Genomic DNA, 19,611 nt, shown 5'->3' with positions numbered 1-19,611 from the left:
ACCAGATTCAAGACTCCATCGGAGCAGGTTTTTATTATTAGTATTGCTTTATTATCAGTGGCGGAGCCAGATAAAAAAAAATGGGATGGCCGCTAATGTAAAATAAAAATTATAAATAAAAATAAAAATAATATTTTTAATAAAACATTAAGTTAACATAATACAAAATTGATTATCAAAAAATCAAACTATATAATTTAAAAGTACCTTAAAATAATGCTCTACGCGTTCCGAGTGACTTGAAATCATCAATAATAGACTCCGAACTAATGCTTGAACTGATCTCCCTTTCAATATATACTGTCATGCTATCTCCTAGAAACCCGTCATCCATCTTGTTTCTCAACTTAGTCTTGATAATTTTCATTGCTGAAAAGGACCTCTCAGTTGTAGCCGTAGAAACTGGAAGAGTCATGATAAGACGGAGTAGTCTATCAATCAAAAAGTAAATTTCAGCCTGTCCTGTTGCAACCAAGCATGAACATAGTTCTTGAATAGTTGATAAATTGTTCAAATTTGACTCTTTGCGAGCAGTAAATAGAAAATGTTGGAGTTGAAATTGCAAATTATTCTTCTCTTGATCACTAAAATCCATAGGATAATATTTTTCCACAAGAGAACAAATAGTATCAATATTAAAAGCTTTATATTCATCCTTAGGAGACAAAGCACAAGAAAGAGTTAACAAATCCATTGCTTGCTCACTAAATCTGCTATTCAACTCTTGTAACTGTTTATCAATGGTAGTGAAAAAGATTTCAACTTTAAAATAATGTTGAATTGTGACTTGATTCTCTTCAAGACGCGATCGTCCAAATCTTGTTGTTGAATGAATATCATTAAGATCAGGAATCTCAATACCATGTTTTTCACAAAAAGATCTCACTTTAGTAAACAACATATCCCAACCATTTTCTCTCAAGTCTTGAATAAAACTCTTTGTTGAACGAACCAAGTGCATAGCATTAACTACATCCTGATTTTGTTTTTGCAAGGCTTGACAAAGCATATCTGTTATCCCCATAATTTCTTTCATCATGTGCAAAATAAATATAAAATCAAATGCCTTCAAGTAATTATAAGAACTATCAGCATCCCCGCGTGTAGCATAACTTCCTCTTTCTCTTGCAATTTTTTTTAAAACTGAACAAGTTGCTTCATACATGTTTATCAAGCTACAAATAGAATTATAATGTGATCCCCAACGAGTATCTCCCGCTCGTTTCAAAGTACCAACTTGATTCGCACCTTTACCAGTTACAATCTCATCAATCTCTAATAAATATGCAATTTCTTCTAATTGGGCCGCTTGTAGCTCATCATGGCGCTTCGTAGAAGAACAAACAACATTAACAATAAAAGTTAACTTTTCAAAGAATTTATGAACTGATTTTACCTCTCTTGAAGATGTAACCAACGCAAGTTGCAATCGGTGAGCAAAACAATGAACATAGTACGCATAAGGACAATCCTTCATAAAGAGTGCTTGTAAGCCATTCCATTCTCCTCTCATGTTGCTTGCACCATCATAACCTTGGCCACGAATGTTAGAAACATCAAGGTTATGTCGAGAAAGTATATCACATATTGCTTCCTTAAGAGTTAAAGATGTGGTGTCTTTAACATGTGCCACATCAAAAAATCTTTCTTGTATTAAACCAACTTTATCAACAAATCTTAATACAAGAGCCATTTGTTCCTTTTTTGACTCATCGCGGGCTTCATCCACAACGATACAAAATTTGGAATCACCAATTTCCTCACGAATATGCTTTTTCACCCTACTTGAAAGAATTTGCAAGAGCTCTTTTTGAATTTGATGTGAAGTATACTTGCAATTTTGTGGAGCATTTTCCAACACAACTTTTGCAATTTCATCATTATAAGATGCTAAAAGTTTTAACAACTCAAGAAAGTTTCCTTGATTTTTTGAATTACTAGTTTCATCGTGACCCCTAAAAGCACAAGCTTGAAGTGTTAACCAACGAACCGTGTCAATTGAAGTCTTGAGACGTAGCCGATTATTCATTCTTTGACACGAACTTTGCACTTGAATAACATTTCTAATATGACCATCTTGATTCAATAAGTCTTGACAAGCTTGCATTGCATTGTTGTGTGGTGAGCATGGATCCTTCCCTATGTGTTTAAGAAAGGAACATTGCTTTCCATTCCTAACTTTTTTCCAATTTCTAAAACCCATAGAAATGAAGACATGTGATCCGGGACGTCCACTTGGTTTTTTGCTAAAAAGGTAACATGGTAAGCAATATGCCGCATCTTCGGATGGTGAATATTCTAACCATGATGGAAAAATGCTAAACCAAGTATGTTGAAACCTTCTTGGATGATCTTCATTACCGGACAAAGGATAGTTTTCTAAATGAATTTGATATGGACCCCATTTTAGATAAGCTCGTTGTATTGCATCCACTTGATTTGGTGGATATTTCCAAATCGGGGGACGCTTTCCAGGATCACGTTCCAAAGAGTTTTCAAAGCCATGATGTTCTTCAATTATTGGATTCTCAAGATCTCTTTGAGGTTCTGTTATCGGGATTATAACTTCTTCATCTCTTTCTTCTCTTTCAATTTCACATGCTTTCCTCTTGAAAAAAGAATCAATTTTTCGATTATTCATCTTTACGTTTCTGATGAAAAAAATAAAACAAAATATAATATCAACAAAAATTCATCCAATTTATACTAATAAATTATATCACTAACTAATAGTATCTATTAATCTAATTCATACTTTTTTCATATACAATACAAATTTTATATTTTTTTGTAGTAACAGTATGATGAATTCATATATATAGTCACTAACATTAACTATTGTTATTTCTCCACTATTTCTTCACTAACAGTAACAGTATGATGAACTCAAAATATAAGTTCATTATTGTTATTTCTCCACTATTGTCTACTGTTAAGTTTTTTTTACATATGCAGAAAAATTGCAGTCAGTCTCAAAATATAGGTTCAACCTTGAAGCTACAAGAAAGAAGATTTCTCTTTTCTTAGCTTTCAATTTCATGGATTGCTAACCTTAATAGATTACAAGAAACATAAATTTAACCTCTAAAAGTCTAGAAAATTGAGAAATTTAACATCCCTAAACCATAAATCTAACATCCCCAAATTCATAAAATGTATAATCAGTGTCCCTCCTAACACTTTTAAAGGAAGAAGAAGAAGATAAAAACCCTAAAATTAAAAATAGATAAGGGAAGAAGAGAAGACCTTTTTGAAACAAAGAAGGTTGCAAGGGTTCCAACTTCCGACGGCGACGGCAACGGCAACGATTTCTGTAAGTTTTGTAAAAAAAAATCTTTTCACGGCAATGAGAGAATGAAACTTGAGTTTTTAAAACTCTTTTATCTAACCTAAAAGAAAAAGTGTGAACAGACATGAATAAGGAAAAATATAAAATAAAATTTAATTAAATCCAAGGCTATTTTAGTAATTTCCAATATATATAAAAAATTTTAAAAAAAAATAAAGGGGAGGCCATGGCCTACCCCTGTACCCCCCTGTCTCCGCCACTGTTTATTATATTGTTCGTTTATTTATATGCACCTTCGTTATTATCTTTCGCAAAATCTATTTTCAAAGCTTTACTTTCTGAATTGAATCGCTATTCTTAATCAATTACAAGTCCTTGTCTTTACTTTAATTTCCAAGTTTAGTTTATCAATTGCATACTTTAATTTTAATTGTTTTGCCTAATATGTTTAATTCTAAGTCTAAATCGAATACTTCATCGTTTATCATGAATATGTCCAGCTAATCTAATAGCGCTGGAATGTGAGGACCGTCGATTCGACGGTACTCAGTATATTATTTCTTTAGAATTACTCTTGGGACTCTTTTTGTTTTATGTCAATTTCTTAGGATTTAATTTGATTGGTTACTACGAGAGTAGAACCATAAATATGTCGGGTAAGATCGAAAGTCGACCGGTACTTAAGATTAAATTGTTAAGTTTTTTATTAATAAACACCACGAGAGCACTTTATTAATTAACTATGAAATTTTAATATTTTCAGAAGGTGATTTTAAAGTATTTTTGGACGTGTTTATAAGTTTAGAATCCGGTTGGCCGAGCGAAAATCGATAACTCTTTAAAGTTAAATTTTCCAATCAAAACCACTTTTCAAGGAAAAAATTTTGTCCCATAGGTAATTCGACTTAGGAATAATAAGAGTACCATTGATCGGTGAAAGCCATATTCAAGTATTACATTCCTGAATTAATTCAAGTCTATTTTTTTTGTTCTACCTATCCCAATTCCCATTTCGATCACCTTAAATAAATATCGTAGCAATAAAAAATGATAGATTGACCATTAGGTGTCTGTGGGTTCAACAACCTTTTATATTACTTTGATACACTCCGTATACTTGCAGGAGTAACCCATAAGTTATCATTTTTTTATTTTTCCCACACATAAAAGTCTCTGTGTGTTTGAACTTTGAATTATTCTATCAATTTTTTACAACAAGTGGTGCCCACTATTGGGAAAAGGGGTTAAATTTATAAGTGAATAGATGGGCTCCGAATGAGATATCAGGAAGTTTTTTTGGAGACAATGACTTTGGATTGTGAAATGTGAATATGCTAGTATTGCCAATGCAACAGAAGTGTGTAGAAGCATTTTAGGGAGATGCATTGATGCTTGCATACCTAACACAAGCAAATATCAGTGAGATGATGGATAAGGCCAGGATTATCACTATCTTGTGCCTCGAAGATACATTATCAAGGGAAGTCATGAGTGAGAAAAACTCAACTAAGATATGGGTCAAGATTGAATCATTATATATGACTAGATCATTGGCTCACAAATTATGTACGAAACAACAATTTTATTCTTTCTGTATGGTGGAGAATAAATTAACTATGAAGTAGTTGGCAAAATCTCAAAAGATAATTGATGATTTTCAAAATATTAAGGGGAATATTTATGTTGAGGACAAAAATATACTCTTTTTAAATTCATTACCTAGATTCTTTAAGCACTTCAATAATGATATTATTTATGGTAAGAAATGTATTATTCCTTAGAATGAAGTTCATATAACCGTTAGATAAAAAGAGTAATGTAATTTGAAATATTTGAAGATTGACGATAATGGTGAACACCTAAGTATATCAAGAGGAAAGATAAAGAGCAGAGGCAATCAGAAAGGGAAGATATAGGTCAAAGTTTAAATGTTTCATTTGTCACAAAACCGATAATTTGCAGATTGTCTTTAAAGATGGAGAAAGTTTGGTTCTATTCAGATAATGGTTGCCTTAGATAAAGATGAAATTGCTATGCTCTCACAAGGTTTTGCTGCTTAGGGTTTCTTCTTCTTTTCTTATTGGTTATCATTTACTTTATCATTTTTAGTAATTCACTCTCCTCTCGGTTAGGTCATTGTGCATCTCTTTGAATTGAGTGTTTTTCATTAAAACATATTTGGTGTGCATAAATCAAAGCTATTACCTAAATTCAATACAAAAGGTTCAAGTCAATAAGTCAAAAACTTGAATCAAGAAGCTCACATAAGCATGGTTCAAGTCCGATAAATTCTTGATTCAATCATGAATAATTTATTTTCTTAAAATTCAATTATGCAATCAAGATTTGAATTAGTGAATTGGGTGACTTGAATCATGGACTTAATAAGTAAATCATAACTTTCTTCTAGTAGTGTGATTTGAATAACAAGATCTCTTAATTCGAATCAGAGAACAATTTGATTAGAATCAAATGATAGTCTGATACAAATCATGGTTGAGCTTCACAATTTGGAGTTCTCCTCTTGTTGTGTGACTCAAGTTAAGGTTTTCCTTGAAGTGAATCAGATGATTCAAATCATGACTCGAAACAAAGGAGCAAAATATGAATTCTTGATTCAAATCATTCTCTCATTTGACTCGAGTCAAAATATTTTCTCTTAACTTAAATCATAAGGGTCATTTTACTCATTTTTAGTGCATTAACTCCAACACATATACAATCAAAATTTTCTCTTTTGAGCATAATTCATAACTTTGTGAAAAACCATTTTTGACTTTCGTCAATCACACAAAATCTCTCCCTCCCCCTCTCTCTCTCTCTCAAATCAAACTTGAAAAATAAATTTTTCTTGTGTTGATTACGGGAGTTCTATGGAATTTTTGTGTGAGATTGCATCTAAAACCATTCATCTTCAACTTTTAGCAAATCACCATTCTTGTGTGTGTGTGTTTCTCAACTTTGAGAGAGTGTGAGATCTAGTGAAGGGGGGGTCATTAGGTGATAATGCTTTTTGATGTTTGAGTTTTAGATCGAAGAATCAAGTTGTGCCAATATATCCATTGTAAATATACATTTTTTATCTTTTGGCTGTGTAACCATTTAAATACATGGTACGAAATGTGCCATTGAGGTTTTGTTTTATTAATATACAAGAATGAACCAAAAATATGTAAAAATAAAATAAAAATTAAAAAATACAAAGAATTTCACATTGGTTATGCTTCAAACGATTTGAATTTGGGTATTTTCGAAACTTCGTATTTCATTTTCTCATAGTATTGGAATCAATAATTACATGAAATAACAGTATTCAAGTTAAATTAACCACACAACTTATATGTTGAAATATAAAAAATAAAAAAATAAAATCATTAAAATAACATACTATATCTTAATAAGGGTGTATGTGTAATAAAATCTATAAAATAAGAAAATACAAGTACCTGGTTAATACCAACTTGCCCTTTTGTTAAAAAATTCCACCTATTAGTTTTAGGGTTAAAATGTGTCCAAATAATACTTTTGGTGACTAAATTCTGACTTTGGCTATGATCTAACTGTTAGTTGCTTTTTTTGCTCTCTCTATTGGTCAACTTGTGTACTATTTGTCCTTATGTTTCTGATCTAACCTAACCGGGAGAGGCAAAATTGCTCCTCTAAACACAATCTGCACCCTTTTTCATGTTTTCCTTACTCCCAATGTTGCTTTCCAATCACAATCCCAAATGCAATCTTGGAGACTTTCTCCCTCTTCCTCTTCTGTCACTCAGCATTCTCTCAACCTCCACCTTTCAAAGTTCATAACCCTAAACCCTCTTCTTTCGTCTCCTTCTCTTTCACCACAACCGCCGCCACTATCACCACAATCGTCGCCACTGTCATGTCTCTTAATGTCATCAACGCAACAAAAAGTTTCAACGATTCACATTATAAGGTAAAAGATGCAAACTTTTATGTTGTATTTTCTATTTGCAATTTTCTTCTCAGATCTGTTTTTTTTTTGTGTTACTGAGTAGTGGTTAAGCTATTCAACTTTTCACATATATGGGTTTTTTCGTTGTTAAGGATGGTGATGAATAGAGTAGTGATGAAGAGGGCCCCTGGTTTTTGGTTAAACTTGCAGCTATTCTTCTTAGATTTGGATTTTTGCTGTTGATATTTAGCGATGAAGATTGAATCATTTTTTTTAGATCTCTCATTATTTCTTTCATTTTTCAGCTTTTTTTGTTCAGGTGTTCGTGAATATTGCCTTCTAATTCCATGATTCATTAAATTTTTCTTCTTATGTGTTCTTTGGAATGATTAATTTATTAATTTCTATTTGATTGTAGATTTACCTCTACAGTCACGGTAGAATTGATGGTTGGCGTACGCGTATAGAGTGTCTTGCTAGCCTTTGAAGGAGCAGCGATAGAAAACCGAGTCAACGGTAGCCTAAATCTACGGTTTTGTATTATGCTAAAGATGATTATGTTTGTTTTCTGATCATATTGTGTTCAGGATCTGCCTATATATTTTATGGTGAATCGAAATTGTTTGATAATTTGTTGAGGGACATAACTTGGTTTACTTATGATTTATGTTTTTGGCAGGTTATGTTTATATGTAGTGGGTTTATCGTCGTAGTTCGATCGCCGTGGCCGCCGATGATTATTTCGAAACAAATTAGTTTTCAATATTTTTGTTTTGAGATTTGTGGCTCACTTCATAATACTGAGTTGATTTGTTTGAAACTGATTTTATGTAATTTACAGAACTGATTTTATGCTCTTGCAGAATGACATCACTGTTTTATTTTACTTTTATTGCGTTTTTCATTTTTTGATGATTATTTCAAATATATTGAGTGTTGTAGAAATTTAACGGTGTTATGATGCCAAATACAGATCGGGTGTTTCGTCTGAACCGGGCTACATTCAGCGGTGGTGGTGGTGAAAGGCGTTCTTATAAGGCTACTATTGATTTCTCTTAAAAGCAATTTAAATTGTTATTAGTGTTGATTACCTATTTGTTTCACCAGTTTCTTTTCAAATGGAATAACTCCTCAAAGGTTTAGACACGCCTATTTATTTGAAGCTTCATATGAATTGGCAATTTGGAATTTGTTGAACCTGGTGTACAATATCACCACCGACAAACCAGAAGACGACATGAGTTACAATACCATCGCTGACAAGAAAATTCAATACTATCGCATGAATCACAATGTCGTCACCGCCACCGAAAGATAAGTTACTCTTACATATTCTATTAATTGATCGTAAGTGAATATTGAGTGTTTATGAGTTTTGTGTCCGGGTTACCGCAAGGGAGTATGTAAACAAATGTTAGTGTGTATTTTTATTTTTTTCAATCTTCTATATTTGTTATGTTGATTTGCATTATTTACTCAAAACGTCATATGAGTTGTTCTAATTCGAACTGATCTCTTTGCATTCTAGGGAAATTGGTTTATGCACGGTAGCTGTTTGTATTAAGGTCGCAGAGATGTCAAAAATGAAAACTATGATGGTAGTGCAGATTTTATATAGGATATGCAGTTGTATAGTTCTTCTTCAGTTGCTTCGTCATCGGTTGTTCAGAGTTTATATTGTTCGGCTGAATTGACTAGATTTCCGAGGTAACGGGTTTAGCAATTTTTAGACTTTGTGAATACTGTCATTTGATCATTTGACAGCAATGACATTGTAGCTATGCTTTTAAAAGTACTTGTTTCTATGATTCTAATTAACTGTATATTATGATGACGATGATGAATTTTTAGGACGGAATTGTGTTAGAACAAGATTTGTTCTGATCAATTATCTTAGTTTTGATGATAACAATAATATGAATTTTGCTTAAGATAATATGGTACTCTAATCCAATGCAATTTCCTTTTCAGGAAATATATAAAGAGTATGCATAATTCAGCGCTCAGAAGCTTTGTCTCAAAGGGTTCAGCATGCAACATCAGAACATGGTCTGGCAAGACATCAGAAGATGGTCGAAGCAGAATCAGAACATGGGTCTATGGAAGCATCAGAAGAACATGAGATCAGAAGCACTGAAGTTCTGATGGTATCACGCTCAGAAGCACTTCAAGGTCAGAAGATCAGAAGATGCTTTGCACCAAGCTGTTTGACTCTGATGATATTCAAACGTTGTATTCACAAACATCAGATCAGAAGGAAGTACATGTGGCAGGCTACGCTGACTGACAAAAGGAACGTTAGAAGCTATTAAAGGCAACGTCAGCAGACACAGCGTGAACAAGGCTCGAGGTAGTTGACAAAAGCGTATAACATTAAATGCGATGCTGTACGGAACACGCAAAGCATTAAATGCACTCAACGGTCATCTTCTCCAACGCCTATAAATATGAAGTTCTGATGAGAAGCAAGGTTAACGATTCTGAACAAAACAACTCATATTAACTTGCTGAAACACTGTTCTATTCAAAGCTCAGAATCTTCATCTTCATCAAAGCTCACTACATTGCTGTTGTAATATATTAGTGAGATTAAGCTTAAACGTTAAGAGAAATATCACAGTTTGTGATTATAGCTTTTAAGAAGCAATTGTAATACTCTTAGAATTGATTACATTAAGTTGTAAGGAACTAGAGTGATCGTGTGGATCAGAATACTCTAGGAAGTCTTAGAGGGTATCTAAGCAGGTTGTAACTAGAGTGATCGTGTGGATCAGAATACTCTAGAAAGTCTTAGAGGGTATCTAAGCAGTTGTTCCTGGAGTGATCAGTGTGTGATCAGAAGACTCTGGAAGACTTAGTTGCTGACTAAGTGGAGAACCATTGTAATCCGTGCGATTAGTGGATTAAATCCTCAGTTGAGGTAAATCATCTCTGCGGGGGTGGACTGGAGTAGTTTAGTTAACAACGAACCAGGATAAAAATAACTGTGCAATTTATTTTTATCGGTCAAGTTTTTAAAGCTACACTTATTCAAACCCCCCCTTTCTAAGTGTTTTTCTATCCTTCAATTGGCATCAGAGCGCCGGTTCTAAGGTGCAAGCACTTAACCGTGTTTAGAAAAGATTCAGGAAGAGAAAAACGCTTCAGTAAAAGATGGCTGATGAAACTGCAAAGTCTACATCTACATCTGGCTCTGCTGAGCAACACAACGGTAACAATGGTTATACTAGACTGCCGGTATTTGATGGTGAAAACTTTGAATACTGGAAAGATAAACTTGAAAGTTACTTTCTTGGTCTAGATGGTGATCTATGGGATCTTCTGATGGATGGTTACAAACATCCGGTAAATGCCAGTGGCGTAAAGCTGACAAGGCAAGAAATGAGCGATGATCAGAAGAAGCTTTTCAGGAATCATCATAAATGCAGAACTGTTTTGCTGAATGCTATCTCTCATGCTGAGTATGAGAAGATATCTAACAGGGAAACGGCCTATGACATATATGAGTCCCTGAAAATGACTCATGAAGGAAATGCTCAAGTCAAGGAGACTAAAGCTCTCGCTTTAATCCAGAAGTATGAAGCCTTCAAGATGGAGGATGATGAAGACATTGAAAAGATGTTTTCAAGATTTCAAACTCTTACTGCTGGATTGAGAGTTCTTGACAAGGGATACACCAAGGTTGATCACGTAAAGAAGATCATCAGAAGCTTACCCAGAAGATGGGGTCCTATGGTGACTGCATTTAAGATTGCGAAGAATCTAAATGAAGTCTCTTTGGAAGAGCTGATCAGTGCCCTGAGGAGTCATGAAATTGAACTGGATGCAAACGAGCCTCAAAAGAAAGGTAAGTCTATTGCATTAAAATCCAATATCAAGAAATGCACTAACGCTTTTCAGGCTAGAGAAGAAGATCCTGAAGAATCAGAATCCGAAGAAGAAGATGAACTGTCCTTGATCTCCAGAAGGCTAAATCAACTCTGGAAGAACAAGCAAAGGAAGTTCAGAGGCGTCAGAAGTTCAAAGAAATTTGAACATGGAGAATCTTCTGATGACAGAAGATTTGACAAGAAGAAGGTCATGTGCTATGAATGCAATGAGCCTGGACACTTCAAGAATGAATGTCCAAAACTTCTGAAAGAAAATCCCAAGAAGAAGTTTCATAAGAAGAAAGGTCTTATGACAACCTGGGATGAGTCAGAAGATGATTCAGACTCTGAAGATGAGCAGGCTAACTGTGCGCTGATGGCGACAGAAGATGACGGATCAGAATCTACATCAGAATCAGATTCTGAAGAGGTATTTTCTGAACTTACTAGAGATGAGTTAGTTTCCAGTCTAACAAAACTTCTGGAATTCAAGTCTCAGATTAGTCTCAAATACAAAAAGCTGAAAAAGCTATTTGAATTTGAAACAAAGAAGCTTGAGTTGGAGAATTCTGAATTAAAAGAAAAACTTTTAAAATTATCCAATAATGTTGGATCTCCTTCTGATTCAGAAAAATCCACTCCTAGTCTAAACCATATTCTGAAAGAATATGATTTAAGTTTCAGGAAGTTCTTATCTAGAAGTATTGGCAGAAGTCAGCTAGCTTCTATGATATATGCTGTGTTTGGAAACAATAGAGTCGGCATTGGTTTTGAGGGTGAAACCCCATACAAACTTGAACCTGTTGATAAAATGAAAATCACATACAAGCCATTGTATGATCAGTTCAAGTATGGCCACTCCCATGATATTAGGCACACTTCACATGCTCAAAGTTTTCACATAACACACACCAAAAAGCATGTGACACAACCTAGGAAATATCATGAAACTCATATTAAGAATTATCATGCTGTTTCTCCTTCTGCTTACAATGTTAAACCCAAGTTCAATCAGAACTTGAGGAGAACTAACAAGAAAGGACCCAAGAAGATGTGGGTACCAAAGAAAAAGACTATTTCTTTTGCAGATTCTCTTGGCGACAAAGAAGATAAAAGTCAACATGTCATGTCACCTGGACTCAAGTTGGTCTCAACACTTGAAGGGAAGAAGGACTGTCTTCCAAGTTCTGGTACTTAAATCTGTTGAAGAAACTATGTTCGTAGGAGATCAGAAAAGAAAGTTTATTAGTCTTGGAACCATCTGTTTTGTTTGTTTCTAAAGCAATGGTGTTTCGTTCTTGATTATTCTGAATGCTCTAAATGCTACAGAATATACAATATTGAAACATTGATTGTGGACGAATCAATAAATATCTGGTTTGATGATAAACTTGTTTCTGATGAAACAAAGCAGCTTAAGAATTTCTGCAGATACAGTTTTGTCTTATCAGAAGCTGCAGAACAAAGAAGTGAATCTCCAGAAGCTGTGTATATCAGAAGTAATGGATCAGAAGATCATTCAGATTTACATCAGCATACTTCAGAAGGAGTGTTTCCAGAAGAGAAACTTGATCAATTCAGAAGCAGTGATCGGAATCAGAAGGCGTAAAGCCTATTGAATATTTCACACCTGTCATCCATTATCTGATGATGAACACGTGTCTCTACGGTCAGTACGAAGCGTGCAGTTGAAAAGACGCCGACCTAGGTAACTGTATTAAATCATTTCATTTACCATGCTATCTCTCCTAATGTCATTTCTCATTTAATGCAAAATGATTTAATTATTTTCAAATCTTTTAAATAGCCCGCTTCAACTTCATTCTTTTCTCCTTCTCTCTATTTTGTTCTACATCTTCTTTTCGCTGCATCTGTTTTTTTTTTTTACAAACCCTAGTCTTTGTTCTGATCTTACGGCATAATCATCATGAACTCTTCCTCTTGTTCATCTTCCTCAAAAGAAAGACTTACTTCTTCACAAATCCTTCTACGAAATTATGAATATGCTCCTTTGAAAACTTGCTTGATACCCACGAAGGACTTGGAGGTTTTATGTGAAACTGCTGTGGACTTAAACAATCTTAAAGCGAATGGCTTTAAGTGTGATGCAAGAATCCTTGAGCAAGGATGGTCCAAGTACCTTAATAGATTGGTTGGTCCAATTTATCCTGATCTTGTGAAGGATTTCTGGGTACATGCAACGGTTACCCCAACGACCATCATTTCATTCGTGCTAGGGCATGAAGTGGTTATCTCTGAAAAACTGATCAGGAAGCTATACAATCTGAATGATGAAGAAGGTTGGTCTGGTTTTCGACATGCATCTGTTGATTGGTCGATAGTTGAAAAACAAATCTCTCAGTCTTCTGGGATTGACTCGAATAACACAGGCACCTTGAGGCCATTTTATAGAGTATGGGCTGAGATTATTCTGGGTTCTCTTCACCACAGAAAAAGGATGCTCTCCTCTTCTTACATCAGTCCAGATCACAAGCACACTCTTTTCTGCATTGGCAAAAAGACTGAGATCAACATTTCTCATATTCTGTTTGAGAATCTGAAGACTTCAATCTTTGAGTCAAGAGAAGAGGAAAGGGCGAAGTACCCTCATCTTTCAAGAACGACTATTCCGTTTGGAAGAATGATTTCAGACATTCTTATTGAAAGCAAAGTGCTGGACTCCATCAGAAAACTCAATGCATCCCATTTGCTTGGAGTAGTTCAAGGTCCCATTTTCAATGGTGTGGATTTGTTCAGATTAGAACTCATTCAAAATGTACCTTCTGTGTGCTCAAGCTTTCCTGACATTCTCTCAAGAAGAGTTGCTGTTGAAGGTTTTGCCTCCTTGTTTCAAGAAGAACTGCATCAGGTTGTCAAGTCTTACCTGGAAGATTGTGTTAGGAAGCAATCAGATATTGATCCTGCTTGGATCCGTGGCAGAGTACTTCCGTCCAAGGCTGACCTTTTGAAGAAGGATCAGAAGGAACAAAAGGCTAGGTTTAAAAGAAAAGCCCGAGAAGATGAGGCTAAGGAAGCCAAGAAGTTGAGAGTCACCTTTGATCCTGACAAGGTGGACTCTGAAGAACGAAGGGAGAAAAGGATTAGAGATTCCTTTCGCAGAACCAGATCTTCTTCTTCTGTGCAAATCTCCAGGCAGGTTTTTACTCCACCTCCCTCTGTCCCTAAACCATCCTTCCAATCACCTCCATCTGAACCAAAAATAAACTTCACCTTACCAAATCCTTCTCCATCAACCTCCTCCTCTCCCATTCTAAATCCCACTCCTCTAAATATTCTTCCCCCAACTCCTTCTGATAAGACTTTCTCACCAATTCCCTTTACAAATAATCCATCCTCATCAATCATTCTCTCAGTTATTCCCTCCTTCTCATCCACCGCACCTCCACCTTCTGTATCCCATCCCTTACCTACCAGAAAATCAAAACCCTTTTGTCCTCTCTACCCGGACTACAAATTCACCCTCAATCCGCCTGAACCTGAACTCTCTACCTACCTGGAACTTTTCAGATATGAGGTAATCAATGGCTTAGACCTTCTGAAGAAAGCCTTCCTAAATGGTCTGAATGATGTTTCTACAAGAAATATCTGGAAAAGATTTCGCAAGGTATTTAAAGAAGAAGCAATGGGAGTACAGAAAAGACTAGTGGCTGCTGCCCCACGGCCTCGTGGAATTCTGAGGAATTATGAAGACTTCTGGTTTGCTAGTCTCAAAGGAAGACATCTGTTGGAAGAGAAGCCCTTCTTGGATGAGATGGAACAATTAAGACTGGCTGCTGAAATGGAAGCAAATCCATGCAGGGATATTGTTATCTTTATTCCTGATTATCCTGTTCTGCTCGGAGACTTCAAGACTCTCTTTAACTATCTGAGGGAAAACCCTTCTGAGAAAGACCCAAGCTTGGTCATTCCAGAAGTTGTTGACCCACCAGAAGTTGAAGGTCCTTCTGCTCCCAGGAATCTAGCTGCCATTCTTCAGGCACTTGAGAATGGAGACTCGGAAATTCCTGCTGCAGAATATGGAGATGCTTCTATGCAAGAAGCAGATGTTGAAGATCATGTTGCTGAATCAGATCCTGTTGAGGAAATCCCTGCAAATGATCTTTCCATGGAAGCTACAGATCAAGTTGCTATTCCTGTGGTTGAAAGCGGTGAAGCTTCTTCTGATGAATCTTCTCGTCTTGCAAGGACTCTGGAAGAAATTCAGAAAAGACAGGATGAGCAAAGCTCACTCAATGCTGAGTTTAGAGCTTTCATGGTGAGGCAAGATGGACACAACAATGAGGTTCAAGAGATGCTGGCCAAGATCCTGTCAAGGCTAGGGCCATCTTAGATTGAGTCTGTGTTGTTTCTTTCTTTTCGTTGCATCTGTTTTTGTGCATCTGATCTTACTTATCTTCATGTACTTCTGTACCTGATGTTTGAACTTCAATGAAATCATCTTTTTTCCTCCGTGTGTTTCTTTTTGTTTGTCTCTGAATCTTTTCTGTTTTTTGATGATATGACAAAAAGGGGGAGAAATATGTGATAAATGATTTGATTTAATCAGTTGCTTTCACTAACAAGAACTGCAAGTTCTATATGGTTTAAGTGTTTTGCAGGTATAAAGAAGTGAAGAAAATCTTCAAAGCAAACACAAGAAGCAAAACCATAAGAAGCGTTATTCTGTAAAAAGAATAAGCTTATGGAAACTGAAGCAAGCTGAGTGCTGTCAAGCTTCAGAATCAGAAGCACTGATAATAGAATTTGATCCATATTTGTCTATTTGCTCTGACAAAATTCTATTTGCTCTGATACATTATTTTAGCCTATATGGCTCTGATACATATCATGTGTTCTAATATACATTTTATGTTCTGACTCGTTCATGCTGACTTTTGTCGTTTAGTTTTTGTTCTGTAACATTTCAGGATGTAGAGATGCTCTGATGATGCTCTGGTACATTCAACAATTTTCTGATACAAATCTAGCATGAAGTGATGTTGGTAGAAATTCAAAGCTCTGAAGCTATCCGAGGGAAGCAGAAATCAGAAGCTGTGAATGTTCTAAAGATCCAGAAAACTCAAGTTCTGAAGTTGTCCTAAATGGAAGCAGAAATCAGAAGCTGTGAATGTTCTGAAGATCAAAGAAATTCAAGTTCTGAAGCTGTCCTAGATGGAAGCAGGAATCAGAAGTTGTGAATGTTCTGATGATCAAAGAAATTCAAGTTCTGAAGCTGTCCTAAATGGAAGCAGGAATCAGAAGCTATGAGTGTTCTAGGGATCTAAAGAAATTCAAGTTCTGAAGCTGTCCAATGGAAGCAGAAGTCAGAAGCTATGAATTCTCTGAAGACAGAAGCTTATGTGATCGTCTCTACCGAAATAATCAGGGAAGTCTTTTATTAAAGTTCTTCGAGTATTTATTTCAGGGGGAGATTATTTATCTCAGGGGGAGATTGTTAATCTCAGGGGGAGACATATTCACATGCTTATGCTATAGCTGTGTAATTTGTCTTTTGCCGTCTGCTCTTTCTGATCGCAAATTCATATCATTTATATATGTTTTTGTCATCATCAAAAAGGGGGAGATTGTTAGAACAAGATTTGTTCTGATCAATTATCTTAGTTTTGATGATAACAATAATATGAATTTTGCTTAAGATAATATGGTACTCTAATCCAATGCAATTTCCTTTTCAGGAAATATATAAAGAGTATGCATAATTCAGCGCTCAGAAGCTTTGTCTCAAAGGGTTCAGCATGCAACATCAGAACATGGTCTGGCAAGACATCAGAAGATGGTCGAAGCAGAATCAGAACATGGGTCTATGGAAGCATCAGAAGAACATGAGATCAGAAGCACTGAAGTTCTGATGGTATCACGCTCAGAAGCACTTCAAGGTCAGAAGATCAGAAGATGCTTTGCACCAAGCTGTTTGACTCTGATGATATTCAAACGTTGTATTCACAAACATCAGATCAGAAGGAAGTACATGTGGCAGGCTACGCTGACTGACAAAAGGAACGTTAGAAGCTATTAAAGGCAACGTCAGTAGACACAGCGTGAACAAGGCTCGAGGTAGTTGACAAAAGCGTATAACATTAAATGCGATGCTGTACGGAACACGCAAAGCATTAAATGCACTCAACGGTCATCTTCTCCAACGCCTATAAATATGAAGTTCTGATGAGAAGCAAGGTTAACGATTCTGAACAAAACAACTCATATTAACTTGCTGAAACACTGTTCTATTCAAAGCTCAGAATCTTCATCTTCATCAAAGCTCACTACATTGCTGTTGTAATATATTAGTGAGATTAAGCTTAAACGTTAAGAGAAATATCACAGTTTGTGATTATAGCTTTTAAGAAGCAATTGTAATACTCTTAGAATTGATTACATTAAGTTGTAAGGAACTAGAGTGATCGTGTGGATCAGAATACTCTAGGAAGTCTTAGAGGGTATCTAAGCAGGTTGTAACTAGAGTGATCGTGTGGATCAGAATACTCTAGAAAGTCTTAGAGGGTATCTAAGCAGTTGTTCCTGGAGTGATCAGTGTGTGATCAGAAGACTCTGGAAGACTTAGTTGCTGACTAAGTGGAGAACCATTGTAATCCGTGCGATTAGTGGATTAAATCCTCAGTTGAGGTAAATCATCTCTGCGGGGGTGGACTGGAGTAGTTTAGTTAACAACGAACCAGGATAAAAATAACTGTGCAATTTATTTTTATCGGTCAAGTTTTTAAAGCTACACTTATTCAAACCCCCCCTTTCTAAGTGTTTTTCTATCCTTCAAATTGGTTCCTGCATATGTTCGGCTGCTGCGCGATAATGAGGCGGAAGTACGTATTGCTGGTGCTGGGAAAGTGACTAAGTTCTCCCGCATATTAAGTCCTGAACTAGCCATTCAGCATATTCTGCCATGCGTAAAGGTATGGATTACCATAAAAAACACTATTCTCCCAGGTTAACATTTTTATGATACTTTTAATGTCTATAGACATTAAATTGTAAATCACTGATCAAGTGTGCCTGTTGTAGGAGTTATCGACAGATTCATCTCAACATGTCCGCTCTGCATTGGCTTCGGTTATAATGGGAATGGCACCGGTCTTAGGGAAGGTATGAAACTCTATGGCTCTAAGCACATAGGTCGTACTGGCATTAATTAACATATTTGATAATGCATCAACCCAAATGAAGGAGAGCATGCATGCATGTTCTTGCTTTTAATATATTTTTGTGGTTATTGCAGGATGCAACAATTGAGCAACTTCTCCCTATTTTCCTCTCTCTTTTGAAAGATGAGTTTCCTGATGTCAGGCTAAATATTATCAGCAAGCTTGATCAAGTGAACCAGGTTTGTGCTTAAAATTGACATTCTTTGAGATTGGCAATTTACATCTCAAATGCTTTTTATTACCTTTCATACATTCCCTCTATTGAAGCTAAGGTCATGTATATGAACGTATTCCTTGCAGGTTATTGGTATTGATCTCTTATCTCAGTCACTTTTACCAGTTATTGTTGAGCTTGCTGAGGATCGGCACTGGAGAGTTAGACTTGCAATCATAGAATATATACCATTGTTAGCAAGTCAGTTGGGTGTAGGGAGCAAGAAAGTTTGTGGAGGACACTGCAAGTTCATTCAGTGTTGCCTAATTAAGAACTTTGGTGAAGGGCTGTTATTTTGCATGTAAATCTTATTCTTAAGTAAGCAAGCACTTGGAGTTATAATTTATAATGGCTTTTTTAACCTGCTCTTTGATTAAGAATTTCAAGTTGTTACAAGCCTTTTAAGAAGCACTATAATATGAAAAATCATTTGTTGGAAGAAGTGCAGCCTCTTGAATGGATAAAACATAAAAGTATCTAAAAAATTATCTCTTAATAAGTGGTTCAAGGTTTGTCCATAAAATGGTTACAATGTTTTATTAGGAAGTGTGTTGAAAAAAGTGTATTTTGTTCTTTATACATGGAAATAGTGTGCAGTAGTGTTTTTGATTTTATTAAGGGGACATAAAGGAAATCATAACTACAGGAACAAGTGGTAAAGGTTGATCAAAAAATGCTCAGAATATGCGACTCGGGGATATCTATGGAGTCTGTTAAACAAGTGGCAACTAAAGTAGATATGCACATCATGCATTAAAGAAGAATACAAAAACTAAAAACTGAGAATTAAAATTTTATTTTTTCCAAGCTTTACAGGTCGGGCTGAAACTAATATATAGGTATGTTAGAGTGAATTTCTCTTACAAACAATAGTCAAATAATTTTAACTAATAAAATACAATAAAATGTTTAAATGGTAACATCCTTCCTCAAATTAGAATGGATGTCTAACCTTCCTATTTTGATAATCAAAATAGTATAAGGTACTTTCTCAGGCCATTATTATAAGCAAAGATTTTCTATTTAAAAACGGCATTTTTTTACAGTTAAATATATTTTTTATTTCGTTGTGAAAAACAAACGCGCGCACAACACCAGTACCCGTGCGGATGCACGGGTATCCCACTAGTTAATAAATACAAAAA

At 35.4% G+C, this 19,611-nt stretch overlaps 2 protein-coding genes across 2 annotated transcripts; one reads left to right on the top strand and one right to left on the bottom strand.

Moving 5' to 3' along the window:
* Positions 1-208: 208 nt before the first annotated feature.
* On the bottom strand, positions 209-2,641 carry LOC131622614 (uncharacterized). The gene has a single exon (XM_058893659.1). The coding sequence runs from the start codon at positions 2,639-2,641 to the stop codon at positions 209-211; it is 2,433 nt and encodes an 810-aa protein (XP_058749642.1).
* Positions 2,642-8,971: 6,330 nt separating this feature from the next.
* Positions 8,972-19,008, top strand: LOC131622613 (protein phosphatase PP2A regulatory subunit A-like). Its single transcript, XM_058893658.1, has 5 exons — positions 8,972-8,979; positions 17,850-18,003; positions 18,113-18,193; positions 18,327-18,431; positions 18,553-19,008. Exons 1-5 carry the CDS (start codon positions 8,972-8,974, stop codon positions 18,769-18,771), a joined length of 567 nt encoding a protein of 188 aa, XP_058749641.1. The 3' UTR covers positions 18,772-19,008.
* The last annotated feature ends 603 nt before the right edge of the window (positions 19,009-19,611 follow it).

Source organism: Vicia villosa, unplaced genomic scaffold (genome assembly GCF_029867415.1).
Source record: "Vicia villosa cultivar HV-30 ecotype Madison, WI unplaced genomic scaffold, Vvil1.0 ctg.000032F_1_1_3, whole genome shotgun sequence".
In the NCBI taxonomy this organism is placed as follows: Eukaryota; Viridiplantae; Streptophyta; class Magnoliopsida; order Fabales; family Fabaceae; genus Vicia; species Vicia villosa.
Note: the sequence above shows the minus strand (reverse complement) of the source record. Positions and strands in the feature narration are given on the sequence as shown.

Bases quoted from the DNA above. Each gene is read 5' to 3' on its own strand.
- LOC131622613 (XM_058893658.1), top strand. The intron at 18,004-18,112 runs GTATGGATTACC...TGCCTGTTGTAG, and splicing joins ATATTCTGCCATGCGTAAAG to GAGTTATCGACAGATTCATC. The intron at 18,194-18,326 runs GTATGAAACTCT...TGGTTATTGCAG, and splicing joins TGGCACCGGTCTTAGGGAAG to GATGCAACAATTGAGCAACT.
- LOC131622614 (XM_058893659.1), bottom strand. From the start codon at position 2,641: ATGAATAATCGAAAAATTGATTCTTTTTTCAAGAGGAAAGCATGTGAA.